General features: G+C 53.7%; 2 protein-coding genes across 3 annotated transcripts; one reads left to right on the forward strand and one right to left on the reverse strand.

The window, feature by feature from the left end:
• Positions 1-12: 12 nt before the first annotated feature.
• Positions 13-2,070, reverse strand: LOC125548738 (phosphatidylinositol N-acetylglucosaminyltransferase subunit A-like). 2 transcript variants are annotated; one of them, XR_007301155.1, is made up of 4 exons: positions 1,773-2,070; positions 1,329-1,472; positions 659-1,231; positions 13-359 (listed from the first exon to the last, which is right to left on the reverse strand). XR_007301155.1 is itself a non-coding variant. In XM_048712286.1 (4 exons), the coding sequence occupies exons 1-4, from the start codon at positions 1,869-1,871 to the stop codon at positions 305-307; spliced, it is 684 nt and encodes a 227-aa protein (XP_048568243.1). In that variant the 5' UTR covers positions 1,872-2,069; the 3' UTR covers positions 14-304. The 2 variants fall into 2 exon arrangements, 1 of the variants encoding a protein (XP_048568243.1); XM_048712286.1 differs by having other exon boundaries at positions 14-359; positions 846-1,231; positions 1,773-2,069.
• Positions 2,071-19,922: 17,852 nt separating this feature from the next.
• LOC125548739 (NDR1/HIN1-like protein 13) lies at positions 19,923-21,269 on the forward strand. The gene is made up of 2 exons (XM_048712287.1): positions 19,923-20,078; positions 20,187-21,269. The coding sequence occupies exon 2, from the start codon at positions 20,226-20,228 to the stop codon at positions 21,108-21,110; it is 885 nt and encodes a 294-aa protein (XP_048568244.1). The 5' UTR covers positions 19,923-20,078; positions 20,187-20,225; the 3' UTR covers positions 21,111-21,269.
• The last annotated feature ends 331 nt before the right edge of the window (positions 21,270-21,600 follow it).

Below are 21,600 nucleotides of genomic sequence, written 5' to 3' on the forward strand. Positions count from 1 at the left end.
GAATTCAATGGACAAGTTTGGTAAAAGCAACTTCATCCGTCGCAACAAAAACTGAAAATTGGAACCTGACAGGACTATTTCAACAGATAAGAGTATACGATAATCGATGGCAAAGTAGAAATCCAGTAAGAACAGAAAAAGGCACATATATAACCAACAATCTAGATATTTTGAACACAAAAGAATGAATACTCAGAAAGGTACCTGTTAAGAAATATATGACCAGATATCAGAACAGATCATACTTGAGCACGAGGTACAGCCCCTAACATCTCAACTCTATTCTGAAGGGAGAACTTCTCCCTCATCTCTTCAAGTCGCACACGTTTTGGACCATCGCCTCCAACAATAAAACGAACCTGAGAAATCCAAGATTTATTAACTGAGGGAACATAATCCACTATAACTCCAAAACAACATAGAATAAGAAAGTAAAGGTGCAAGATGGTAACGTATGAACCAAAACATTCTATGAAGCTGAACTGTCAGGCAATTTATTATATATATCAGACCAGAAAGGACGACAGTGATCAAAACAGTATGTCTATATGCCGAGTTACGAACTTTTTCGGCCTTATAGTAAATACATGTAGTTCACCTTTTCTTATTTCATGAGTGGCTCATGCAAAGAGTGCTGTAGGTTTTAGCTATAACCCACCTTTGGAAATAAATGGCATACTTCTGGAATGACTTCAACAAGAAGGTCGGCACCTTTTCGATATACTAATCTACTTATCACAACAATAATGATTACATCACAGCTTAAGCGGTTCGAGGAGGGAGTAAACATTGTAGTATCCACTGCATTAGGAACCATGAAAACCTTCTCTGGAGATATCCCTTACCTCAAGACAGTGTTCTCTTTGCTTGTGTGAGATACACATATGGCCTGATCAATATCTGCAAGAGTAAACTGCAGCACCTTATTCATGTGAATGCTTCCAACATCAGCAAAACCATAAAGCGAGTGGTCCGTGAAGACAACTTTGTACCCCATCGTCCTAGCATGCATCAATGCTTCATGACACATTGTTGAAAAGGCCTGATGCCCATGCACAACTGATATCTTCTCACGAATAAGAATGGTCCTTATAATTGGAAATGTCATGAATAATGTAGGCAGTGTATTCTGCATCAGGAATGGCCTCCATGGCACATAATAAACCTTCAAGCCGTCAGTAACATATCGTACTCCAGAACGTTTCCCATATGCATGTGTCATGACAACAACCTATAGAATAACAAATGGCATTTTCTCAAAAGTTTACTCAGAAATAGTATAAATGAGCAGAGCAGGATAACAAACAAGCAGTTCATTAGGTAAAGACCTTATGGCGAAGCTTAAGGAGGCACTGCGATAGATAATAGATGTGGCTTTCCACACCGCCAAAGTTTGGGAAGAAAAAGTCAGACACCATCAAAATCCTGTGCTTTCTGCTCTGCCCATCCATTGTGTTCCGAAACACTGAAACCTGAAATAACATAAGCCGATTCATTCACTAATGGAAAAGAGAGTCTAAACAACGCAGGCTAGTGACCTTTAAATCAAACTCATGTTGTCCATATTGATACATCATGCTTAATCTCTAGCTAAATCACTGGCGTATGGAAACAAATTCTGAACATGAAAAGGTGTTAAATTATAAGTAATGATTTTAAAGTGGCGTGTCAGATAAGGGCAATTATCAAATGTTCATTGCCAACCAAAATAAAGTAGAAGGTTTGCCAGAAAGATCTAGGGGGTAGGAGGAGAAGGAGGAGGTTCTGCTCGCCTGTGACGTGACGATTGGCTGAAAGAAGAGGAGGAACCGTTGCCCGTGTTCGTGGATCTGGAGCAACGAGCTCACGAGTGTGGGGCACGATGAAGGCATGAAGACGGAGAAGCAGAAGGAGGTGGGAGAGGAGGGGGGCTAACCTTAGTCGAAGCGGGAGGAGGAAGGCGACCGCCGGACCGTCGCCGGAGCGGCTGGGGGGTTCGAGGGCTTGTAGATCCGGGCCACCTGAGAAGTGCGTTTGGGCGGTGTGACCATTCCGCCAGATCGAAGCCGTTCGGAGTGCATCGGACGGTGGGCGGTTTTCGACCTCTGTTAAAAAGAGTTTAAGCAAACAAAACCCTGCCACGAACCGAAAGCCCACCCTGGCCGAGCGGGAGTGTCGGCACCGATTCATGCTGCCGCTACTAGGGACACGGCCACCGCCGCCGCCTCTTCTCGGCATTGGAGGCGGCGGGAAGCCCGCACTACGGCGACGACAGGCGGCGGTGGTACGAGGAGGAGGGCAAGGCGGTGAAGGTGTCGGTGTGGTGGGACTTCAGAAACTGCCACGTCTCCCGGAACATCAACGTTTGCCGCGTCGCCCAGCGTGTCTCCACCGCGGTCCGCACCGCCGGCGTCCGCGGCCCGCTCGCCATCATCGCGCGGTGCATGATGCGCTAGTTGCCACTGGCGTCGTCATCTCCCACTTCCCAGGCAGTTGCGTCCTCCCATCCTATCTTTCCGTTCCATCTCCATCTGCGTGCTTGTGATTTCAGCTGCGTGTTATTTGGGAATTTTGTGGTGTGTTTCGCTTGTTGTGCTGCTGGTGCCTGGTGATTTGCAGCGCATTGCTATGTTTTGCGTCGTTAGTATGCTTGGGTTAATGGTCATGAATTGCGAATCATAGTTCTGTTTATTCCTACTATTTCGCACAATCGAATACCACAAATGAGTGACTTTGACAATACACTTGGGTTTTTTATAAGGAAGGAGGACCCCCGGCCTCTGCATCTGAGCGATGCATACTGCCACTTTATTAGTTATTCTCACAAGACCTTATAAAATCATACAACAGTAAAACTAAAGTCACCGTCTAAGCAACAACTGTCGTTACTCCTATCCAATTGATGAAGAGGCGATGATAGCCTGAGCCTAATACCAAATAGACATCGCAGCCAAACCTAAACATCTAAGACCTGAGGTCCCAACCAAGACGCCTGCCGGGTATGGGGCACCTACGAGTCCGGTGCACTCCTCAATCAGGACGCGTGCCGGGTATGAGGCCGCCGCAGCCACCTGTCATCAATCCATCTTCAGTGTTGTACTGCTGCATCCACCTTGCCCGGTCTAGCGGCCGTCGACGCCACCACGACGCCAGACAATGTCACCCTCCTGCGCGAGTCCATCATCGCACATCAGACTCCTAATCTCCGGGGCGCCATGCCAGCTAGATCTGTCACCATCCATGTGTATGATGAAGCACCACTCCACCAAAAGACGTCGTCCACTGGTCCCGCGAGCCCGCGTACACCCGAAGGTAGCATATAGTAGTAACTTCTCCACCGCGATGCCTTCAAGAAGGGAACGACGTCGTAGAGCGCCGCCACCGCCAGCTTTGGCATCTAGCCAAGAGCAGGTTTTCACCCAGATCTGTTTGAAGAACTCCATCCAGCTTCTTGTGCACGGACCGCCGCCTTCTCTGTCGGAGACTAGATCAAAAGGATCCAGCCGCCGCCGCCAGATCCATGCAGCCAACATCGGGAGATGACGACAGTCTCCCCATACCAGAGCTAGCAGGAACCGGAGCAGATCGAGTCGGAGACGATGATACTCCTAGATCTCCGGCAGACCAGCGAACCACCAGCGCCAGCCGGGCCGCCGCCACCTCCCGCATCGTCCGGTAGTCACCAGATCCGGGACGAGCCGGAACCGGTCGGACCAACGGGCGCGCCGCCACCCAGCCGTGGGGTCGTCGCCCCGGCCACCGTCGCCCCCTGTGCATCCGGCCGATTCCCACCGGCACCAGCACAGCCGCCGCCGCCGGCCGAAGTGGGGCCCGCATCTCCACGGATCTGGGCGTCTGCACCACCCATGGATTCGGGGGAGAGGGGAGAGGCCCTCCGTCACCGCGTTGCACGCACGAGCTTTGCCCGGCGCCGACTACCTGCGGCGGCGGAGGGGAGGACGGGATGTCGAGGAGGGTCGTTGGCGACAGAGGTTGGCCCTCGTGTCACCCGCGAGGGGGGCGACGCGAGAGGGGAGCAAAACAAAATTAGCAAATGCAAACACAGATGCACCGCCTCGCACTTGGGTTGCTTAGAATTGAATTGCGCTTGTGCTTTTGAATAATGCTATCAATTTGACAGCTAGTAGTACATCAGTTTTTGTGTTGCTTTTCAGAAAGTGTGGCTTCCTCCTTATGGAAATTTCATGCCATACTGGCATTAGCGACTGGTATGGTACATAATAGCCAGCCTGCTACTTGACTTTACACTTGCCTGCTCTGGAGTTAGAGCATCTCCAACAGCCGCGCAATGAGCGGCGCGCTAAAAAAATATTTATAGCGTCGGAATAGCCAGTTTTTGTGCGCCGTGGAGCACTGGCTCCAGCGGCTGCTGCAAAAAATTGCGCACGCGCGCCGTTCCAGCAGACGCGCTAAACTACAGAGCGCGAGCAGCCGGCGCTTGCAATATGTTCATTTTAGAGACAATATAGTGATATTTCAAACATCGAAACAAGATATAGCATAGTTTAAAATCACCCAACCAAGTTCATGACATAGAAGTTCAAAATCATGCCACATCACATCATCATCCAACCAAGTTCAAAATCATCTAACCAGGTTCAAAATCACCCAACCAACTTCATCATGACATAAAAGTTCACACAAACAAATGGCACATCAACAATCATGCCGCATCCTCATCTTCGTCCTCCTCTTCCCCCGATTCTTCTTCCTCACCCGAAGACGATTCTTCCTCCTCTTCATTGTCGCGCACCGCATCATTATGGGAAGCTCGGAAGGTGTTGGCAAGATCTCCAACGGCATCATGCAAAGGTATGTGAGGCACACCGGAAGACATGCGTCCATCCATGTCACCCGGAGGTGCTCCCATGCCTCCCATGAGAGACTCAAAACTCATGCCTCCCATAGTAGCTCTGGATCTTCAAATCGCGAGTATCCACAAAACTGGGCCGTGTTCGGCATGGCTCTCGCTCGGGCGCCTCCGCGGCCCTCACCTACCGCTCCTGCCTCACCCGCCGCGCCATGCGCAGCCCCCCTCGCCGCGTCGGCCTTCATTGATGCTGCCTTCGGCCGGGTCCTGCCCTGTGTCGCCTTGCGGGACGCATGGGATGCCTCGACGCCCAGCCTCGCGGACTCAGTCTCCGGACGGATCTTCCCATGTGTGGCTCTGCGAGAGGTGAGCGCTGGTGAGATCCGGGTAAGTGATTCCCCCAGCTCCTCTTCTTGCCCTCTGTCTGCTTCGCAGCCGCCCGTCGCAGTGCTCCCACCTCCATCTTGGGCCGCAGTGGTGGCTGCGCCCGACAGGTCTAGCCTGCAGTCGATCGTGGTAGTGCATGGCCGCGAGGATTCGCCTGTCGCCGGGCTGGAGCCTTGCCCTGTGGATGGCCCTAATGCGGCGATGGCCTTGGCTGCACCGGTGATCCGTTTCTCTCTTGCTCCGTCTGCCTCGGCATCTATTGCTGATGGGGCTGGCGTGGGCCGGACGGAGGTCTCCTCTCGGCGTGCTCTGAAGACGGCGAGGCGTCAGGCGTGTGAGGATGCCCGGTGCTCAAAAGATTTGCGTCTGCGGACCCATGATCGCCCTACTCCGTCTGCTGCCGCTGAAGGATTCAAGAGGAGATTTGGCAATCTGTGTTACCGCTGCCTGGGCTCAAGACACAAGTTCTTCGAGTGCCGCGACCCTATAACTTGCTACTCTTGCAAGCGGCCTGGCCATCTTGAGCATGGCTGCCCTGAGCGCCCGAAGAGCAATCTTGCCGCGAGCCGCGCGCCTTTGCCCGCCCCGCCTCCGCCTCCGTCTGCTGCTACTGTGGTGCCCTCTCTGCCGCCACCGCCTCCGTCCGCTCCTCCATCTCCCCCGTGTCCTATTGTGAGCCGTGCTGCTGCACCCGTGCTGCCCATGGACTATGTCCCGGGCGAGGCGGTGCGGAGGCCGGCCAACTCTAGCTGCACGGTCGTCAGCACTCCGGCGATGGAGGCGGAGGCCCATCGCCTGCGCTCGTCAGCGATCATTCTGACAGCGGTTGGGCAATGCTCCGGCATCACCGCCGACATGGTGGCGCGCGCGGTCGAGCGGGACTTCCGCTTCCCCTGGAGCGACATCGCCGTGGCGCCGTTCTTCCCCGACGACTTCCTCCTCACCATGTTCCAGCCTGCCCAGAGGGATCTGGCTCTCGAGCAGAGGGGCATCGAGGTGGTTGGCGTGCAATTCAAGTTCTGGCCATGGCTGCCTCCCCCCGGCAGCAGCCGCGTCTGGCGGTACTACTGCCGCGTGGCCATCGAGAGGCTGCCGCTCAACTCATGGGACTGGGACAACGTCAAGGAGGTCATCGGCAAGGACTGCGATCTTGACCTCATCGAGCAGCAGTCCACCACCAAGGCCAACTGTTCTGCCCTCTTCGCCTGGCTATGGACATGGCACCGGGACAAGATCTCGCGTGCATCTGACTTCAACATGCTGCAGCGTCCCGACATCGCCCGCCCCAGGGAGTTCTTGCCCGAGGGCATGCCTGCGGAGGAGGGCAAGGAGGGCCCGTTCTTCTCGGTTCTGATCCACCTGGATGTGGTGAAGGATTACACGCCCATCTCGCCGGACGCCTCGCCGGTGCTTGGCGGGCGAAGGGAGTGGCCGCGCACCTACCGGTTCAAGGGCAAGTGGCGCTTTGGGGCGCGCGATGGAGATGACAGGGCGCGGTCGGTCCGGTCTAGTTTGGCTCGGTTCGGGAGCCGTCAGAGCGACGATGAGGAAGGTGACGGCGGCAGCAGCCGTCGTCGCGGCAAGCGGGGCGGTGTACACAAGCGATTCTTCTAGAGCATGCGCGAGCAAGCGATGTGCAGAGACACTGCGAGCAGAGACCCCCGAGCCTCGCCGCCACAGGCGGCATGCTAACCTTCATGGCGGCGATGCGCCGATGGGTTCGGGCGCTCCGCCCGTGCGGCAACGGCGTGGGAGCCTGCCGGCGGCCAGCGTGTCCATCACTCCTGCGCTTGAAGTGGTCCGAGTTGATCAGAGGGAGCCAGAGAGGGAGCAGCCCGACAGTCATGAGGTGGCTAAGGCCGTCAGCGATGCCATGAGCACGACTGCTGAAGGGGAACATGTGGGGCTGCCTGAGGCCATGCAGCTCGAGGAGATCCTGCCGATTGAGCTGCCTCCTGCTGATCTTGCGGCCAGGGTGCTAACTTTTGGCCACGGAAAGCGGCGGACTTGCGATGAGGACCTTTTCAACACCAGCACTACCACTTTTGGGATGATGCAGCTGTACTGGCCTCCTCGGTAGCGGTCCCTGTTTTGCTTCAGCCCAAGCACTGTCTGGCCATAGCCGGATGTAGAGGCCCTAACAGCGGCTGCTGTTGGACCTTACTTTGTTGCCGCCCCCGACAACTGCGCGCCGCCCTTCGTTCCAACAACGCCCGACAGCCTTGCTTTGCTCCCACTGCCGCCGTCCTTTGCTGATGGCCCACAACTGGGCATGGCGTTTGGACCAAGCTTCGGTATCAGTACTTCCCAACCCATGGGGGAGGGGCTGCCGCTCAGCGAGATGATGGGATGGTTCGCCTCTGGGCCCGATGTGTTGTTTGGGCCAGGGGTCCAGTGCACCCCCACTCTTTCCAGCCCGGGCTTCGATTCTGCCCAACAAGATATGAGTGTTGGGCCTTGGGTCTGTCTGACCCAGTCGGTGGAGGAACAACGCGCTAGACGCGCCCTGGTGGAGGCAAACTTGACCGGCCCAGGCCCGGTGACGGCTATCACGGCACGAGTGGCAGAGCTTCACATCGACGAGCAGCATGCTTTTGTCAGCAAGATCGCTGCACTACTTTTGTGTTTTGGGCTCCCCTCCCGCTACGACCTCCAGCTCACAGAGGCGTTCGCTGCGCCAACGCCTTCTTGGAGCAGGGAAAGGAACCCCGTCAGAGCGCTCGAACTTCTCCACCTCTAGGCGCACTCAAGCTGCAATCTGCGTCAAGCTCGGCATCATCAAGAAGGCTGAGGAGTTCTCTGACGACACCATGTTGTCTTATGTGTTTTTCCGTGCCCCAATGCCGCCGGAGAATGTGGCAAAGTTAGCAGAGATTGCCGGGCTATCCTCGCTGGCGCAACTCCGTCTTCCTGATGAGGAACTGCAGGCCATCCTCGAGGAGCTCTCTGTGAGGGCTGCCTGAAGTGCGTGCCGCTTCCCCCGGTAGTACTAGAGTTCCTATGATTAGTGCCTACTGTGTTGTCTGTCTCTACCCCCCTTTGTGCGCCCTTGGCTGCCTCTGTACCGCTCGCATTTGCTCTTTGTTGGTGCGCCCTTTGGTTGCCCGGTGTCTGTCACCTGAACCCGGCTCCCAGTAGCCGTCGAACCATCAATGTACCCTCGGTTGTTATGTTTGTTTTCCATGAATGATCAACTATCTCTCTTGAATTGGAATGTTAGGGGGCTAAACGATTCCGCGCGACGCGCGACGGTCCGCGCATTGATTGACCAGTCTGCAAGTTTGATTATCTGCTTGCAGGAATCCAAGCTTGCGGCCTGCTCGGCGGCGGACCGGACAGAGATCCTGGGGCCGAGGTTCGATATGCATGCTGCTCTTAATGCCAACGGCACCAGAGGAGGGATTCTTCTAGGTTGGAGGTCAGATCGTTTCACTACGACCGCAATCGAGGCACGCGAGTTCTCCATTACGGCCTGCTTCTCGCCCGTGGATGGAGGGGATCAGTGGTCTTTGACTACTATTTATGGGCCACATGATGAGCCCAGGAAGCCGTCATTTCTTGCGGAACTTGCGCAGATTCATAACGCAATTCGGGGACCTTGGCTGCTAATAGGCGATTTCAACCTGATCAAAGACCCGCAGGACAAAAACAATAATCGGATCTGCCGGCGTTGGACGAACCGTTTCCGCCGCACCCTTAACAGATCAAGCCTGCACGAAATCCCCCTAATTGGTTGCAAATACACATGGAGTAACGAGAAGCAAGTGCCCACCCTTGTTCATCTAGATCGTGCCTTCTGTAATGTGGAGTGGGAGCTGCTCTTCTCAGCCGCCAAGCTCTTGCCACTTGCCTCTGCCATCTCCGACCATTGTCCACTGATGTTGGTGAATGAGGGGATCATCGCCACCAACCGTCGGTTCTGCTATGAGAGCTATTGGTAGTTCATCACGGGTTTTAGCGAGGTAGTGCAGCTAGCCTGGGCAGAAGGAACTGGTGGCAGATGCCCAATTTCGCGCTTCAATTTGAAGCTTTGGCGCACTAGTAGAGCACTGAGAAACTGGAGCAGAACACACATCGGGGACCTGCAAAAATAGCTGGCCATTGCAAATGAGCTAATTCTGTAGCTTGAGATAGTGCAAGAGTCCCGCCAGCTAACATTCGCAGAGCATGAACTGCGGCATACACTAAAATCCAGAACGATGGGCTTGGCGGTCCTACTTAAGATCAAGAGCCGTCAACGGAGCCGTGTGCTTTGGCTCAAGGCCGGAGATGCCAATACAAAATTCTTCCAATGGAAAGCGAATGCTCAGCATAAGCGGAACATGATCCATGTCCTCCATGGTCCACAGGGCGCGGTGTCCTCTGCCGAAGGAATGTTGCAGCTAGCCCATGGCTATTTCACTGATGTCTTTGGGACAACCCAAACGACCACAACCACTTTAATTTGGGACGAGCTGGACCTCGATCAGATTGATATGGATGACATTGAAGGGGAATTCACCCTCGAAGAGGTCAAGGCTGCAATTAATGACACACCTGCAGATAAGGCGCCCGGCCCGGGTGGCTTTTCGGGTGGCTTTTTCAGGACATGTTGGGAGATAATTAAGCTTGACCTGCTCGCGGCGCTCAACCAGCTGTATCACATGGACAACACTGGTCTAGCTAGGATCAACAAAGCTCGGATTGTCCTTTTGCCTAAGAAACTAGGTGCAGATAGCCTGCAGGACTTCCGGCCGATCTCTCTTGTACACAACCTGATCAAAATATTCACTAAGATCTTAGCCAGAAGACTTGCGCCAAAGCTGAGTCAGCTTGTTGACCCATGCCAGGTTGCATTCATCAAGTACCGCAGCATCCAGGAGAATTTCTTATACGTCCAGAACACCGCAAGGTTCTTCCACAAAAGCAAGAAAGCGACCGTCTTGCTAAAGCTCGATATCGCTAAAGCATTTGACTCGGTGTCTTGGACCTATCTGTTGGATATGCCAGAGCAAGGGGATTTAGCGTTAGGTGGAGGGAGTGGATTGCCATGCTCCTTCGAACCTCTTCATCGAGTGTCTTAGTCAACGGAGCCTTATCAGAGTCAATTTTGCATCGGCAAGGACTGAGGCAGGGTGATCCCATCTCACCATTCCTTTTTGTGCTTGCCATGGACCCTTTGCAGCAAATCATGAACCTATCCACCGAACGAGGCCTCCTTTCTAAGCTACCCGGGCGCCGTCCGGTGATGCGCTGCTCCTTCTACGCCGATGATGTTGTCCTGTTTCTGAAGCCGTCGGCGCCGGACGCTAATATGATAAAGCTACTGCTCACATTCTTCGGGCACGTCACTGGCCTGCACACGAACATTTCCAAGAGCTCGGCCATGCCCATCCGATGTGGAAACCTAGACCTACAACAGCTACTGCAGCCGCTTGGGGTGTCGGTGAAGCACTTTCCGTGCACATACCTTGGCATGCCGCTCTCCTTACGAGCTCTCAGAAAAGTGGACCTTGAGCCTTGGTTGCTGAAATTTGGTGACAAAACTGCTTGCTGGAAGGGTGGCATGATGGCCAAGAGTGGAAGACTAGTGCTACTAAAATCAACGTTGATCTCCCTTGTTGTCTACTTGATGACTGTGCACAAGCTGCCCGCGTGGATCCGGAAACGGGTTGTCAAGCTCTACACGGCGTGGTTGTGGAGCGGTGAGACGTCGTGCAATGGAGGCAAATGCAGAGTCAATTGGGCACTACTGGCACGACCGAAGCATTTGGGGGGCCTGGGTGTCTTTGACCTACAGAGATTTGGGCGGGCGCTTCGCCTACGATGGCTATGGATGTCCTGGCAACAGCCGGAGAGGCCTTGGGTCGGTCTAGGCTTGCCTTGCGACGACTCTGACAGGACGCTATTCTCCATGGCAACATCGATCACAGTAAATGATGGCAGACTAGCCAGCTTTTGGCACGACCGATGGCTACAAGGCCTCTGTCCAAATATAGTTGCTCCAAACCTGTTCAGGATCTCCATCAGAAAGAATCGCTCGGTTCGGGAAGCATTGCATGAGGATAAATGGATGTTAGATCTAGCGCACGGCCTAACGTCACAGATGGAGGGTGAGTTGACACGACTAGCCGGTTTGCTTGACTCAGTGCTACTGGTTGATGATGCTGCTGATAAGATTGTATGGAGGTTCAAGTTTAGCCAAGAATACACTGCCAAATTAGCTTATCAACTCCAGTTCCTGGGATCGGTGCATCCAAATGCGAATGCGCTGATCTGGAAGGGTTGGGCGCCTGCTAAGTGTCGTTTCTTCCTCTGGATGGCAGCTCTGAGCCATATCCTAATAGCCGACTTGCTCCTTCGCCGCGGCTGGGAAAATAACTATTTCTGCGCGCTATGCGAGCGCAACCTGGAAACGGCCTTTCACCTGCTGGTCGAGTGCCCATGGGCGAAGCAGAGCTGGGAGAGATTGGCGGGGCTTGCCAACATGCCGTCACTGCAGCCTACGGGCTGGGCACATGTAACTAGCATCAACGAGTGGATGCTCACCTGCTGCACGAATGCCGGACCAACAAAACGCAAAGGGGCACTGTCTCTGGTGCACCTAGTCTCGTGGGAGCTATGGGGCAAACGTAACAGACGCATTTTTCAGGATAAAAGGCTGGATGTACGCTCATTTCTACAGCGCGTGAAGGAAGAGATCATTCTTTGGAATATGGCAGGAGCTAGGATCCCTTTCGACCCAGGTTGAGGGGTTTCCTCGTGTAATCTTTTTCCTTTTGGCATCTCTCCTTTAGATGCTTTGCCCCTTGGCCTCCCTTGTACTGGTGTTTTCCCTCTGATCAATGAATTTGGTAGATCAACTACCAACATTCAAAAAAATAGTAGCTCCGAAGCCACCCATGCCTCCCATGCCACCCATGCCGCTCATGCCGCCCACTCCACCCATGCCTCCCATAGTAGCTCCCATGCCTCCCATGGCCACGGCTCTTTTTTGGACCAAGACCTCTTCACGGGCAAATTGGCGTACTCCTTTTACTTCTCATCGAGGGTAGATGTGTCCATGAAGAACAAGTACTTCTCCCATTCCAACAATCTAGTTCGCTCCTCCATGGCCAATTTCTTCTCCTCCAATGCCACCTTCCTCTCCTCGACTGCCACCCTCCTCTCCTCAGCCGACGCATCTTGGTTCCTTGCCATCTTCCTCACCCTCATTTGTTTCCTTTCTTGCGTTCACAATAGCTTTCATATCATTTTTAGCTCATCATCTCCTTTCATCTTCTTCTTTTCTTTTCCGTCTTTCTTGCATCCATTTGGTCTTTTTGGCTTGGAGTATGCAACTGAGTTTGGTGTAGGGCTTCTCTTGCCGTCATCACTTGATGTCTCCTCATCATCATCATCCAAATCAATAGTTCCCTTGTGTTTGTTGCTCTCCTCATCGACACCATCACGGGGTTTCCATTTATCATCATCCTTCAACGCATCATAGCAATGAGGCAAGGTAAATGATCTCCCTTTCTTGGTCTTCTTCTCTTCTCCTTGAAATAAGTTTTGTGCAGTAGTGAACTAAAAACAAAAGAAGAAGTTAGCACTTGAAACACCAAGAAGAAGCATGAACATGGAAGAATCATGAAAGAAATGGAACTTACCCTATCTCTATCATTAGTGCCACTTGGGTTTAACGTGTCAACTGCCTTAACTGTGGCCGCCCACCTTTGACAATCTTTGTTGATTGTCGACCACCGGAACAAAGAGGTCTTTCCGTGCGGTCAATTCCACTTTTGTTGTGTAAATCAAAGTGCTCCTTCATCCAGATCCAATATGCATCTCTACTTTGATCCCCTCCAATGGTGGCATCCCTAGACACTTGCAACCATGTATTGCATAGCAAGATATCTTCGTCCATGGTGTAGTTGCCCGCTCTTCCTTTCGGTGCATCGACGATACCTTCACCATCCTCATCCACCTCAAACTCATGATCATCGAGATGCACATCATTGGTTTGAGACCAATGAGAATTATTGGAGCCAACACCCATAGTTGACATATATGTCTCATCGTTGAAACTACAAAGTATATACAACAAAGCAAATAAGCTATCCATATGTATGCATTCAAAAAGCAACAACAACAAAAAGTGGGAGAAATTTTACCTTGTGGGAATTTCATCGAACACCTTGTGGGCATCGGCCACCGGCGCAACAAGCAAGCTCGCCGGCGCTTCGGTCGCCGCCGCATCCATTGCACGCCCTGCAAGCTTCTTCTTCGGCCGCCTAGAGGAGCCGTCCGCTGCCTTGTTCTTCTTCCCGGACACCTTGCCCGCCTTCGCCCGCGCCGCATTTGGGAGCTTCGAGGGAGGGGCACGTGGCTTCTCGGCGGGCGTCGGCGCGACGCCACCCGCCGCCGAGGTCGTTCGTGGCGCCATGCAAAGCCTGCGCGCGAGACCGGTGCTTGGAGGAGCACCGACGGAGGCGAAGCCAAAGCTCCCCGCGTTAGGATTTGCGCCGGCGGAGGCGGCGAAGGGGTCGCGGGTGTAGGAAGGGGTGAGGGGGATGTCAGCGCGGCCGTCCATCGGGCGAATTTGCCGGCGACGGCGCGGCCGGAGAGGGTGCGGCGTGGGCGCTCGAGTGTGCAGCATGCGGGAGCGGGCACACGAAATGAGCGGCGTGCGATGTCATTTCACCCCGCGCGCTGAACCACTTATGCCGCGCGCGTGTTTTTTTCGCCTCTGCTGGAGCGCCCGGAGCGGCCGCGCGCGCAAAAAACAGAATTTTTCCAGCGCGCGGCTGTTGGAGATGCTCTTATGTTGCTCTGTCAATAGCCAAGCATATTTGTAGATGGATAAATGAGTATTCTTCTACCTTGGAATGGATTTCCTGATGTTAATGGACTAGAACAATGGAAACCATGTGTGTGTTTTATTTTTTGTAGTACCAGAAAGGTTAAAACTTTCTTTTGGCATGGCTTCAGTAGCAACATCATAAGGCTATGAGAAATAGTTAATCGATTTACAATCACACAATTTGGTAACATCTTAATGGATTGATGATCATTTAGAAGCATAGTCCATGGGTTTTATGATTGTTATCGTTCTCTGTAGTCATTCCTTCAAATATTATGGGGAAAATCATGATGTTTGTTATACATATTTTGGATTGATAAAATATTGCAGTTTCGGCTGCCTGCTGATACAAAGTATAGGACGATTTTGCGGTCATTTCGCCGCAATATGGGTCATGTCAGATGATATTGAATGGATTTTGTAGTTCTCTACCTAGGTTGTAACAGATCATGAACGTATTTTGTCTCAAATGAGCATATATAGAAATAGTTTTGAAATGTGGGAAGGGTAGTTTTAGCATATTTTGAATTTGAGAATAGATACATATTAGTAAGCACTCCCAAAGAAAGCATAATTTATGTTTAGATTATGCAAATACTTTGTAATCAACAAATAATGAAAAGCAAGTGAATGTATGTTTTACCTGAATTGTAGTTCAGATAAGTTGCATGCACACCTTCTTCAGTGTATAAAACAACACATAAGTAGTAATAATACTCCATGATAAATGAACTAACAAATCAGACATCCCGATTACATGAATGTATTGTCTTATCCTTGAAGAACTCTGGAAGTGTGAGGTAGAAGGTGTTCTTCAATACATGCTCATGGGTGCACAAACCTTTGATGTTGTTGCGGTTTAGGCACTATGAATGTAACGAGTGGAGTCAGTAGAAAACAAGCAGTCGAAAGCAATTTGAATGAGATTAAGTGATATAGATGGAAATTTACTATCATTCCAGCCGGTAGATTCAAATCCATTTGGGTTTTGTAGGGTACGGCGAGCGGGGTCGCCGCTAGCAGACGAGCACAGGCAGTGCATTTATTGGCTGGCGATCGTTGGCGGCAAGGACTTGCGGTGACTGGCGCCGATGACATAGGGAGATGTCACGGCGGATTGATTTGAGAATTTGATTGGGAAGAAAAAGGATCATGCAAAGAAGATTACGGAGGAGGAAGCTGATGCGACTACAACGGAGGGTCTGCGGTTCAAGTGGAAATAAATGTGAGAACATCATTTGAGGGTGTGAACCGGAAATTAGCCCCCCCCCCCCCCCCCCCCCCCCCCCCCCCCCCCCCCCCCCCCGCGGTCACCTCCTCTAGCGACTCAAGGGAAACCCTACTCGCGCCGCCGCCGGCCCCCTCCCCACCCCTTCCCCTGCTTCGCCGCCGCCGGAGGGAACGCAGGCGAAGCCGCGCATGACCCAGGGAAGGTGGCGGCGGGGCTCTCTTCGTCGTCTCTGTCCCGCGCTGGTGCCGCAGCCGCCAGGTGGTACAAGATCTGCGCCACTCCGGGGCGGCAGCCTCTCGTCCCGGCGGGAGGGCCGCACGACAAAGGGCGTCGGTGGCCGTGCTGCTCGGCGGAAGTTGCCCTGTGGCGGGCGGCAGGGTCAGATCTAGGCCCTCGAGGTACGGCGCCCTGCGCGAGTTTGTGGGAGGGCTGAGGGCTCTCCACGGCCATGGGGGCGCGGTGCCGGCCGCCCGTGCTCCGGTGGCGCTGCCCAGGGCGCGTGCCGGCGTTGTCTATGGCTCGCGTTGGTGGTCCGGGCGAGGCAAGCTTGGCGGCGGGGATGGTCTGGCTGGTGGTGGTCGGGGTGTGATGGTCAGGATATGGCATGGCTGGATCTCCGCTCCGGTCTGCGCTGGTGCCCGAGGTGAGCGGTGGCGTCACCCGAGGTACCTTTTTGGTTGGTCCGGCGGGGATGCTCGTTGACGAGTTGCAGGAGGTGGTAAGGTCTCGTGCTGCTATGCTTTTCCAGACTGGGCGGCCGGCGTCTGCGGTGAGGTTAGAGGTGCGATGCTTCAGGCGAAAGCCTGGTGTTGGACTTGTGTCGACAGCGATGACGGTGACGCCTTTGGGCGCCATTTTTTTCCTTCTTGGAGGAGTCATTGTGAAGCTCCCGCAGCTCATCCTTACAATGTGCTCCGGGCGAAAGCCTAAGATCTACTGTTGGATCGGACTACAACGATGTCCTCGATGTCGTTACCCCCTTGGGGGCGAAGTCTTGGAGCCATTGATCCACTGTTGGTCGTTTCTCGTCTTGGCTCGAGCACGATTGGTCAGGCTGGGGATGTGGGGTATCTAGTGGTGGTGGTGGAAGCAAACTATGGTTATGGCTACTGCCTTGGTCATCCTGGTGCTAACTATTGACCTCTCCTTTGGGGGCTCGTGGCGTCGGTGAAGTCTCGAAGTACGGTGCCCTTCGGCGACGCATGAGGTTTGGTTGCCTCTCATAGTGTTCTGGTTCTCTCTAATTGTGGTGGTGGCCATGGTGTGGCTCAGAGGAGGTGCACGGCTGTCTTGGCGAAACATTGCCCTTCGGCCCGGTCTGTGGCTCTCTCTATCGCGTCATGGCTCGGCAGTGGGAAGCCCTTCGATGGCGGTTGCTGACTCTCCTAGCTCTTCAAGGTGCAGAGTGACCGCAGTGCAGCAGGCAACTTCTTTTCTACATCTTCTCGGTGTTGATTCTCCCTTCGACTGATTCAACAATGCTAGTTTCCCGTTTCTTATCGGTCTGCTTAGTGGTGTTGGGTGCTAAGTTCTTGGTGCTGGCTAATTGTCATAGCTTGTTTCTGGTTCTTCTCTCTTGTTCCTTATTCTTTATTGTGTGTGTTGGGTGCTACTTGTTGTAGCCGTCGTGTTGTATCTCAGTCCCACTTATGATAATGAAAATGGTTCAGGCCGGCCTAAGCCCGCCGTAGCACCGTCGAAAAAAACCCGGAAATTAGGAATGTAAGCATGAAATTGCAAAACTAGATGTGTTAAGTTTGTCGGTACAAAACATAGACGTGGACGTACATTTCGTAATGGTTGGGTTTACGCCAAAAAAGGAGAATGCAAGCGAGGGAATGAGAAGAACGCAAGTTTGAGCATACATGATTTGACAGTAGAAACATAAACTAGAATAGAAAAGAAAGTAAAGGCAAGTTTCGAAAAATGTAACTTCATAGAAGAATTTTTTTGAACACTCATAGAAGAATATATAATATTAGGATTAAGAAGAGACGATGACGACAATTATCTCGCAGAAGAATCGTTGCATTTGGAAGGATGAAATCATAATCGTGTTTGCAAGGAAAATATCAAAATTAAGGATGAACAGAACAAAAAATGCACGTTGGCCATGCAAGGATGTGGTGTAAACACTGAATAGTTAGCAACAGAAAAGAGTGTGTCCCATGAATTAGGAATTCATAAGGACATGTATGGGGGACAAAAGAATGCAGAGTGATGAATTAAGAACCTAAACAGGAAGATAGGTGGGCGGATGTATCACGAATAACGTGACTGAATGATTGAAAGAAGAATACAGATGACCCGAATATGAAGAGCATGAAAAACTCACAGAGTGACGGGTGTACCAACGAAGAAGTTGATGAACAGTACCAATGCAAAAAATATAAATGAACAATGATAATGAATGTGAAGACGATTGAACGGGACGACCGGTTGAAGGAGGAGGAAGGAAAGACGTACAAGAACAATTGCGTGATGTAGTAGCACAAGGTGGACATGTATATTATGACGTGTTCACACGCTTCCCAATTTTTCATCTACTCCTTATGTTTCAAAATGTAAGACAAAAGCAATTTCCCTATCGAATCGGGTTTTCGGATCACATCGCAGATCACGACGGCGCACTTATGTACCCTTGTGAATCCCTCAGTGCATTATTCTACTTCAAAACAAATCGATCTCTTGTAGGTTTGGGACAAAGGGACGCCTCCAGATCCCCTCCGCCTCCAGATCCCTTATGATCTCCTCCGCCTCCCCTTCCCTCTGCCTCCCCTCCCGCCGCCGCCGGATCCCGGCTGGGCAAAGCCCGTGTGGGGGGATGATGGCGGTGGTAGGGCGTTCCTCCGTCGCCATTTGGAGGCGTGGTTGTGACGGTGGACCTTGAGTGGGCGTCTCGGGACGACATGTGTGTGGCCCCGGCGTCGGTCACGCAGCAATGTGACCTCCTCTATCTTTCGTTGTGCTCATCGTCGGTTCAAAGGGATTTGGTGGTGGGTGTTGCCTCGCGGTGGCTTCCCGGCGACGGATCAAGTGGAGGGGAGATGGTGGCCTAGCTGCTGAAGTGGGCGAGGATGCCACCATCGTCGGTGGCGCCCGTAGGTGTCGTTTTTCTAGTTGGAGGCGATGATGGGGACGTCCCTCCCTCCATTGTTTCCGGGGGAAACCTCAGATCTGGAGGAGGCTACCATTGACGGCGGCACCCGTGGGTGTCATAGCCCTCGTTGGAGGCGCTGAGGGGCCTCCTGGATCGGATGATGACGACGTCTTCTTCGTCGCTCCCGTGGGGGCATCATCTTTGGAGACATTCATTGGCTGGACGGACATGTGGGCGGCTTGATGGTTGGGCGTCGGTAGGTGGTGGAGCGGTGCTTCATCCTACACATCGATGGCGGCGGATGGCGGCGGCGTGGCGCAGTGAAGACTCGGCGTCCGATGGGTGACAATGGACTCGTGCAGGAGGAAGACGTTGTCTGGCGTCGTGATGGCATCGATGGCAGAGAGACCTGGCAAGGTAGATGCATCAGTATCTGATCTGAGGATGGATCGATGGACGAAGGAGGTGACGGCCCTTGCAGTGTGCGCATGTGGTGCCCACTGAAAGTGTCGGACCGGTGTGTAACCCAATCCAGATATTGTGGCTTGGATGTGTCATTTGGCATTAGATGTTAGGTGTTGACGTGATGTCTATTTGATATTAGGCTCAAACATTCAACATCCTTCATCATGGGGATAGGAGTAGCGACATGTGTTGCTAAGATGATGGCTTCTGATGTATTACCTTGTAAGAGCTTTATGAATAATTAATAAAATGAATGCATACATCACCCACTCGAGAGGTCAGGGATACATCCTTCTTGTAAAAAAAGAGTTGGGACAAAGAGCAAACCGGGCTTGTCTCTGACTTAGCAGTAGCGGAGTAGTAGCAGGCACGACTAGGAAGACGCGGCACGGCCTCGATCGAGCGTGGGCACGCATCACTTGGGCATGGACCAAGAATTCGTCATCGTACTCTAGGAGCCTCCTGAGGCGTCCATCCAGCTCCAGCTGCCGCCTGCCAGGATACTCCGTCGATCGATCTATCCACTGCATAGCACTAGTAGGAGTACTATTCTTTGGCTCCAAGAGCTTATCTGACGTGACGTGTTGGACCAAGCTGCTAAGGCGGAGCACCAATACGTGGGTCGCGTTGCCTACCTGTGTGCCCTCCCGCGCCTCTGCTGGTTCTCGCCCCTACCCGTGTGCACCAGCACGGCTGCACGTACGGCCGGCTGTTTTCACCCAGCCGCGTACCGTCAGCTGGGCTGCCAAACAGCCGCCGCCGCCTTCCTGCTCTGGTCGCCGTGAAAATCATACTCGGGCTCGGTTCACCATGCGATGCGTGTCCCCTCGAACTACTCTACTGATCGGACGCCGATGGATCCAGCTGTGTGCATTAACGAGCAGAGATCCGTGTTCGCGGTTGCCAACACGCATCGCTTGCCTTGCCTTGCATGCGGTGCAGTCCAGGATTGATTTCACACCTTTGTTTCCCCCTTAATCAAAACCTTCCATAAACCCGCAGCCGCGACCGCCACGCGGTTTCCAGTCGAGTCCAGTCCCCCTCCTTCGACAGCAAGCAGCCCCACCCGACCCGACCCTCCCCGCCGCCGCCCTCTGCTCTATATAACGCCCTCCGCCGCCGACCCTCCCCGCTCTCTCCCACCCTCATCACCTCCTCGCACGCCACGTCCCTATCCTTCCCCTTCCTCTGCCACAAGCAAGCAGAGAGAAACCCCAAGCCAGCAGGGAGAAACAACGCCGGCGACCACACACAGCCGTACAAGGTGCGTCGCCGTCTTCCCGGTCTCCGGCCCGGTTTGTTTGGAATGTACTACCAATGTGCATCAATTATAACTGACAGCGTGGCACGGACGGTTTTCATGGTGTCGCAGATTGATTCGCACGCGCGCCGCGAGGAGCAGGAGCGGCCGATGATGAGCGACGGCCGGGTCCACCCGGCGGCCACCAGCTCCGACTTCTCCGGCGAGTACGCCTACTCCTCCTCCGACCCCTCCTCCAGCCCGCTCTACAGCTTCCACTTCGAGAAGCCCATCCCGCCGCCTCCCCCGCATCCCCAAAAGCCGCCGGGGCCGCTGCCCGGCACGTACGTGGTGCAGGTGCCCAAGGACAAGGTCTTCCGCGTGCCGCCGCCGGAGAACGCGCGCCTCTTCCAGCACTACACGCGCCGCGCCAAGCGCCGCGCCGGCTGCTCCTGCCTCCGCGCCTGCCTCTACGCCGTCATCATCGTCCTCTCCCTCGCCGTCCTCCTCGCCGCCGCCGTCGGGGCCGTCTACCTCGCGTTCAAGCCCAGGCAGCCGTCCTACTCCGTCGTGTCCCTCGCGGTATCCGGCCTCGCCGGCGTCGGCAACGCCTCGGCCCCCGGCGCGCTCTCGCCGGGGTTCGCCGCGACCGTCCGCGCCGACAACAGCGCCAACGCCAAGGTCGGCGTGCACTACGACGGCGCCGGGAGCCGCGTCGCCGTGTCGTACGAGGGCGTGCGCCTGGCGGATGGCGCGTGGCCGGCCTTCTACCAGGCGCCGGGCAACGTCACGGTGTTCGTGACGAGGGCCAAGGGCGCCGGGATACGGTTCGCGGAGCGCGAGCGCGGGCAGATGGCCGCGGCGGAGCGGCTCCGGTCGGTGCCGTTCGACGTGGACATCACGGTGCCCGTGCGGCTGCAGCTCGGCGGGGTGAGGACGTGGGCCGTGCCGGTGACGGTGCGGTGCGCCATGGCGGTGGACCGGCTCGCCGCCAGCGCCAAGGTGGTGTCCAGGTCCTGCGACGTCAAGGTGCCGTTCCTCTTCTGGAGGAATTGAAGACGCCGATGCAAGAAAAAATGGTTACTGGCTGATTAGGAGAGCAGTTCTTGCAGGTGGCAGCAAAGGATTCTTGCTGCTTCCGTGATGTTTTTTCTCCCCATTAATTTGTACTGTATGTTGGTTTGATCGAGCAATGTTAATTCTTTTGTCCGTCGAGATCATGTTCTGCCGCGAAATTGTGCTGCAGTTAAGATGTTCACGAGGTGCAACCTCTCTTCTCCTGAAACACTGAAAGAAAATGGTGTTGGTGCATTGGTACCTTTTGTGTTGCTGCTGACGGAAAAAATAAACCTAGTAGGAGTATAAGTTTTGTCATATGGTTTTCAGTAGAAACTATACATTTTATTTTGGAACATTAGCAACTACATATCGTTCGCAAACTTGGATGTACTCCACTTTATAATTGGTCATTTACGCTTTTGCAATCAATTCGAACTATGAAGTCTCACACACAAGTCCCATGACAAAGTTGAACATTCAGCACCAA

This window comes from Triticum urartu, chromosome 3 (assembly GCF_003073215.2).
Source record: "Triticum urartu cultivar G1812 chromosome 3, Tu2.1, whole genome shotgun sequence".
Classification (NCBI taxonomy): Eukaryota; Viridiplantae; Streptophyta; class Magnoliopsida; order Poales; family Poaceae; genus Triticum; species Triticum urartu.

Coding starts and splice junctions, on each gene's coding strand:
- LOC125548738 (XM_048712286.1), bottom strand. CDS start 1,871: ATGCCTTCATCGTGCCCCACACTCGTGAGCTCGTTGCTCCAGATCCAC. Junction 1,473..1,772: donor AGCCAATCGTCACGTCACAG/GCGAGCAGAACC, acceptor ATGTTATTTCAG/GTTTCAGTGTTTCGGAACAC. Junction 360..845: donor AAAGAGAACACTGTCTTGAG/GTAAGGGATATC, acceptor TGGATTTCTCAG/GTTCGTTTTATTGTTGGAGG.
- LOC125548739 (XM_048712287.1), top strand. CDS start 20,226: ATGATGAGCGACGGCCGGGTCCACCCGGCGGCCACCAGCTCCGACTTC.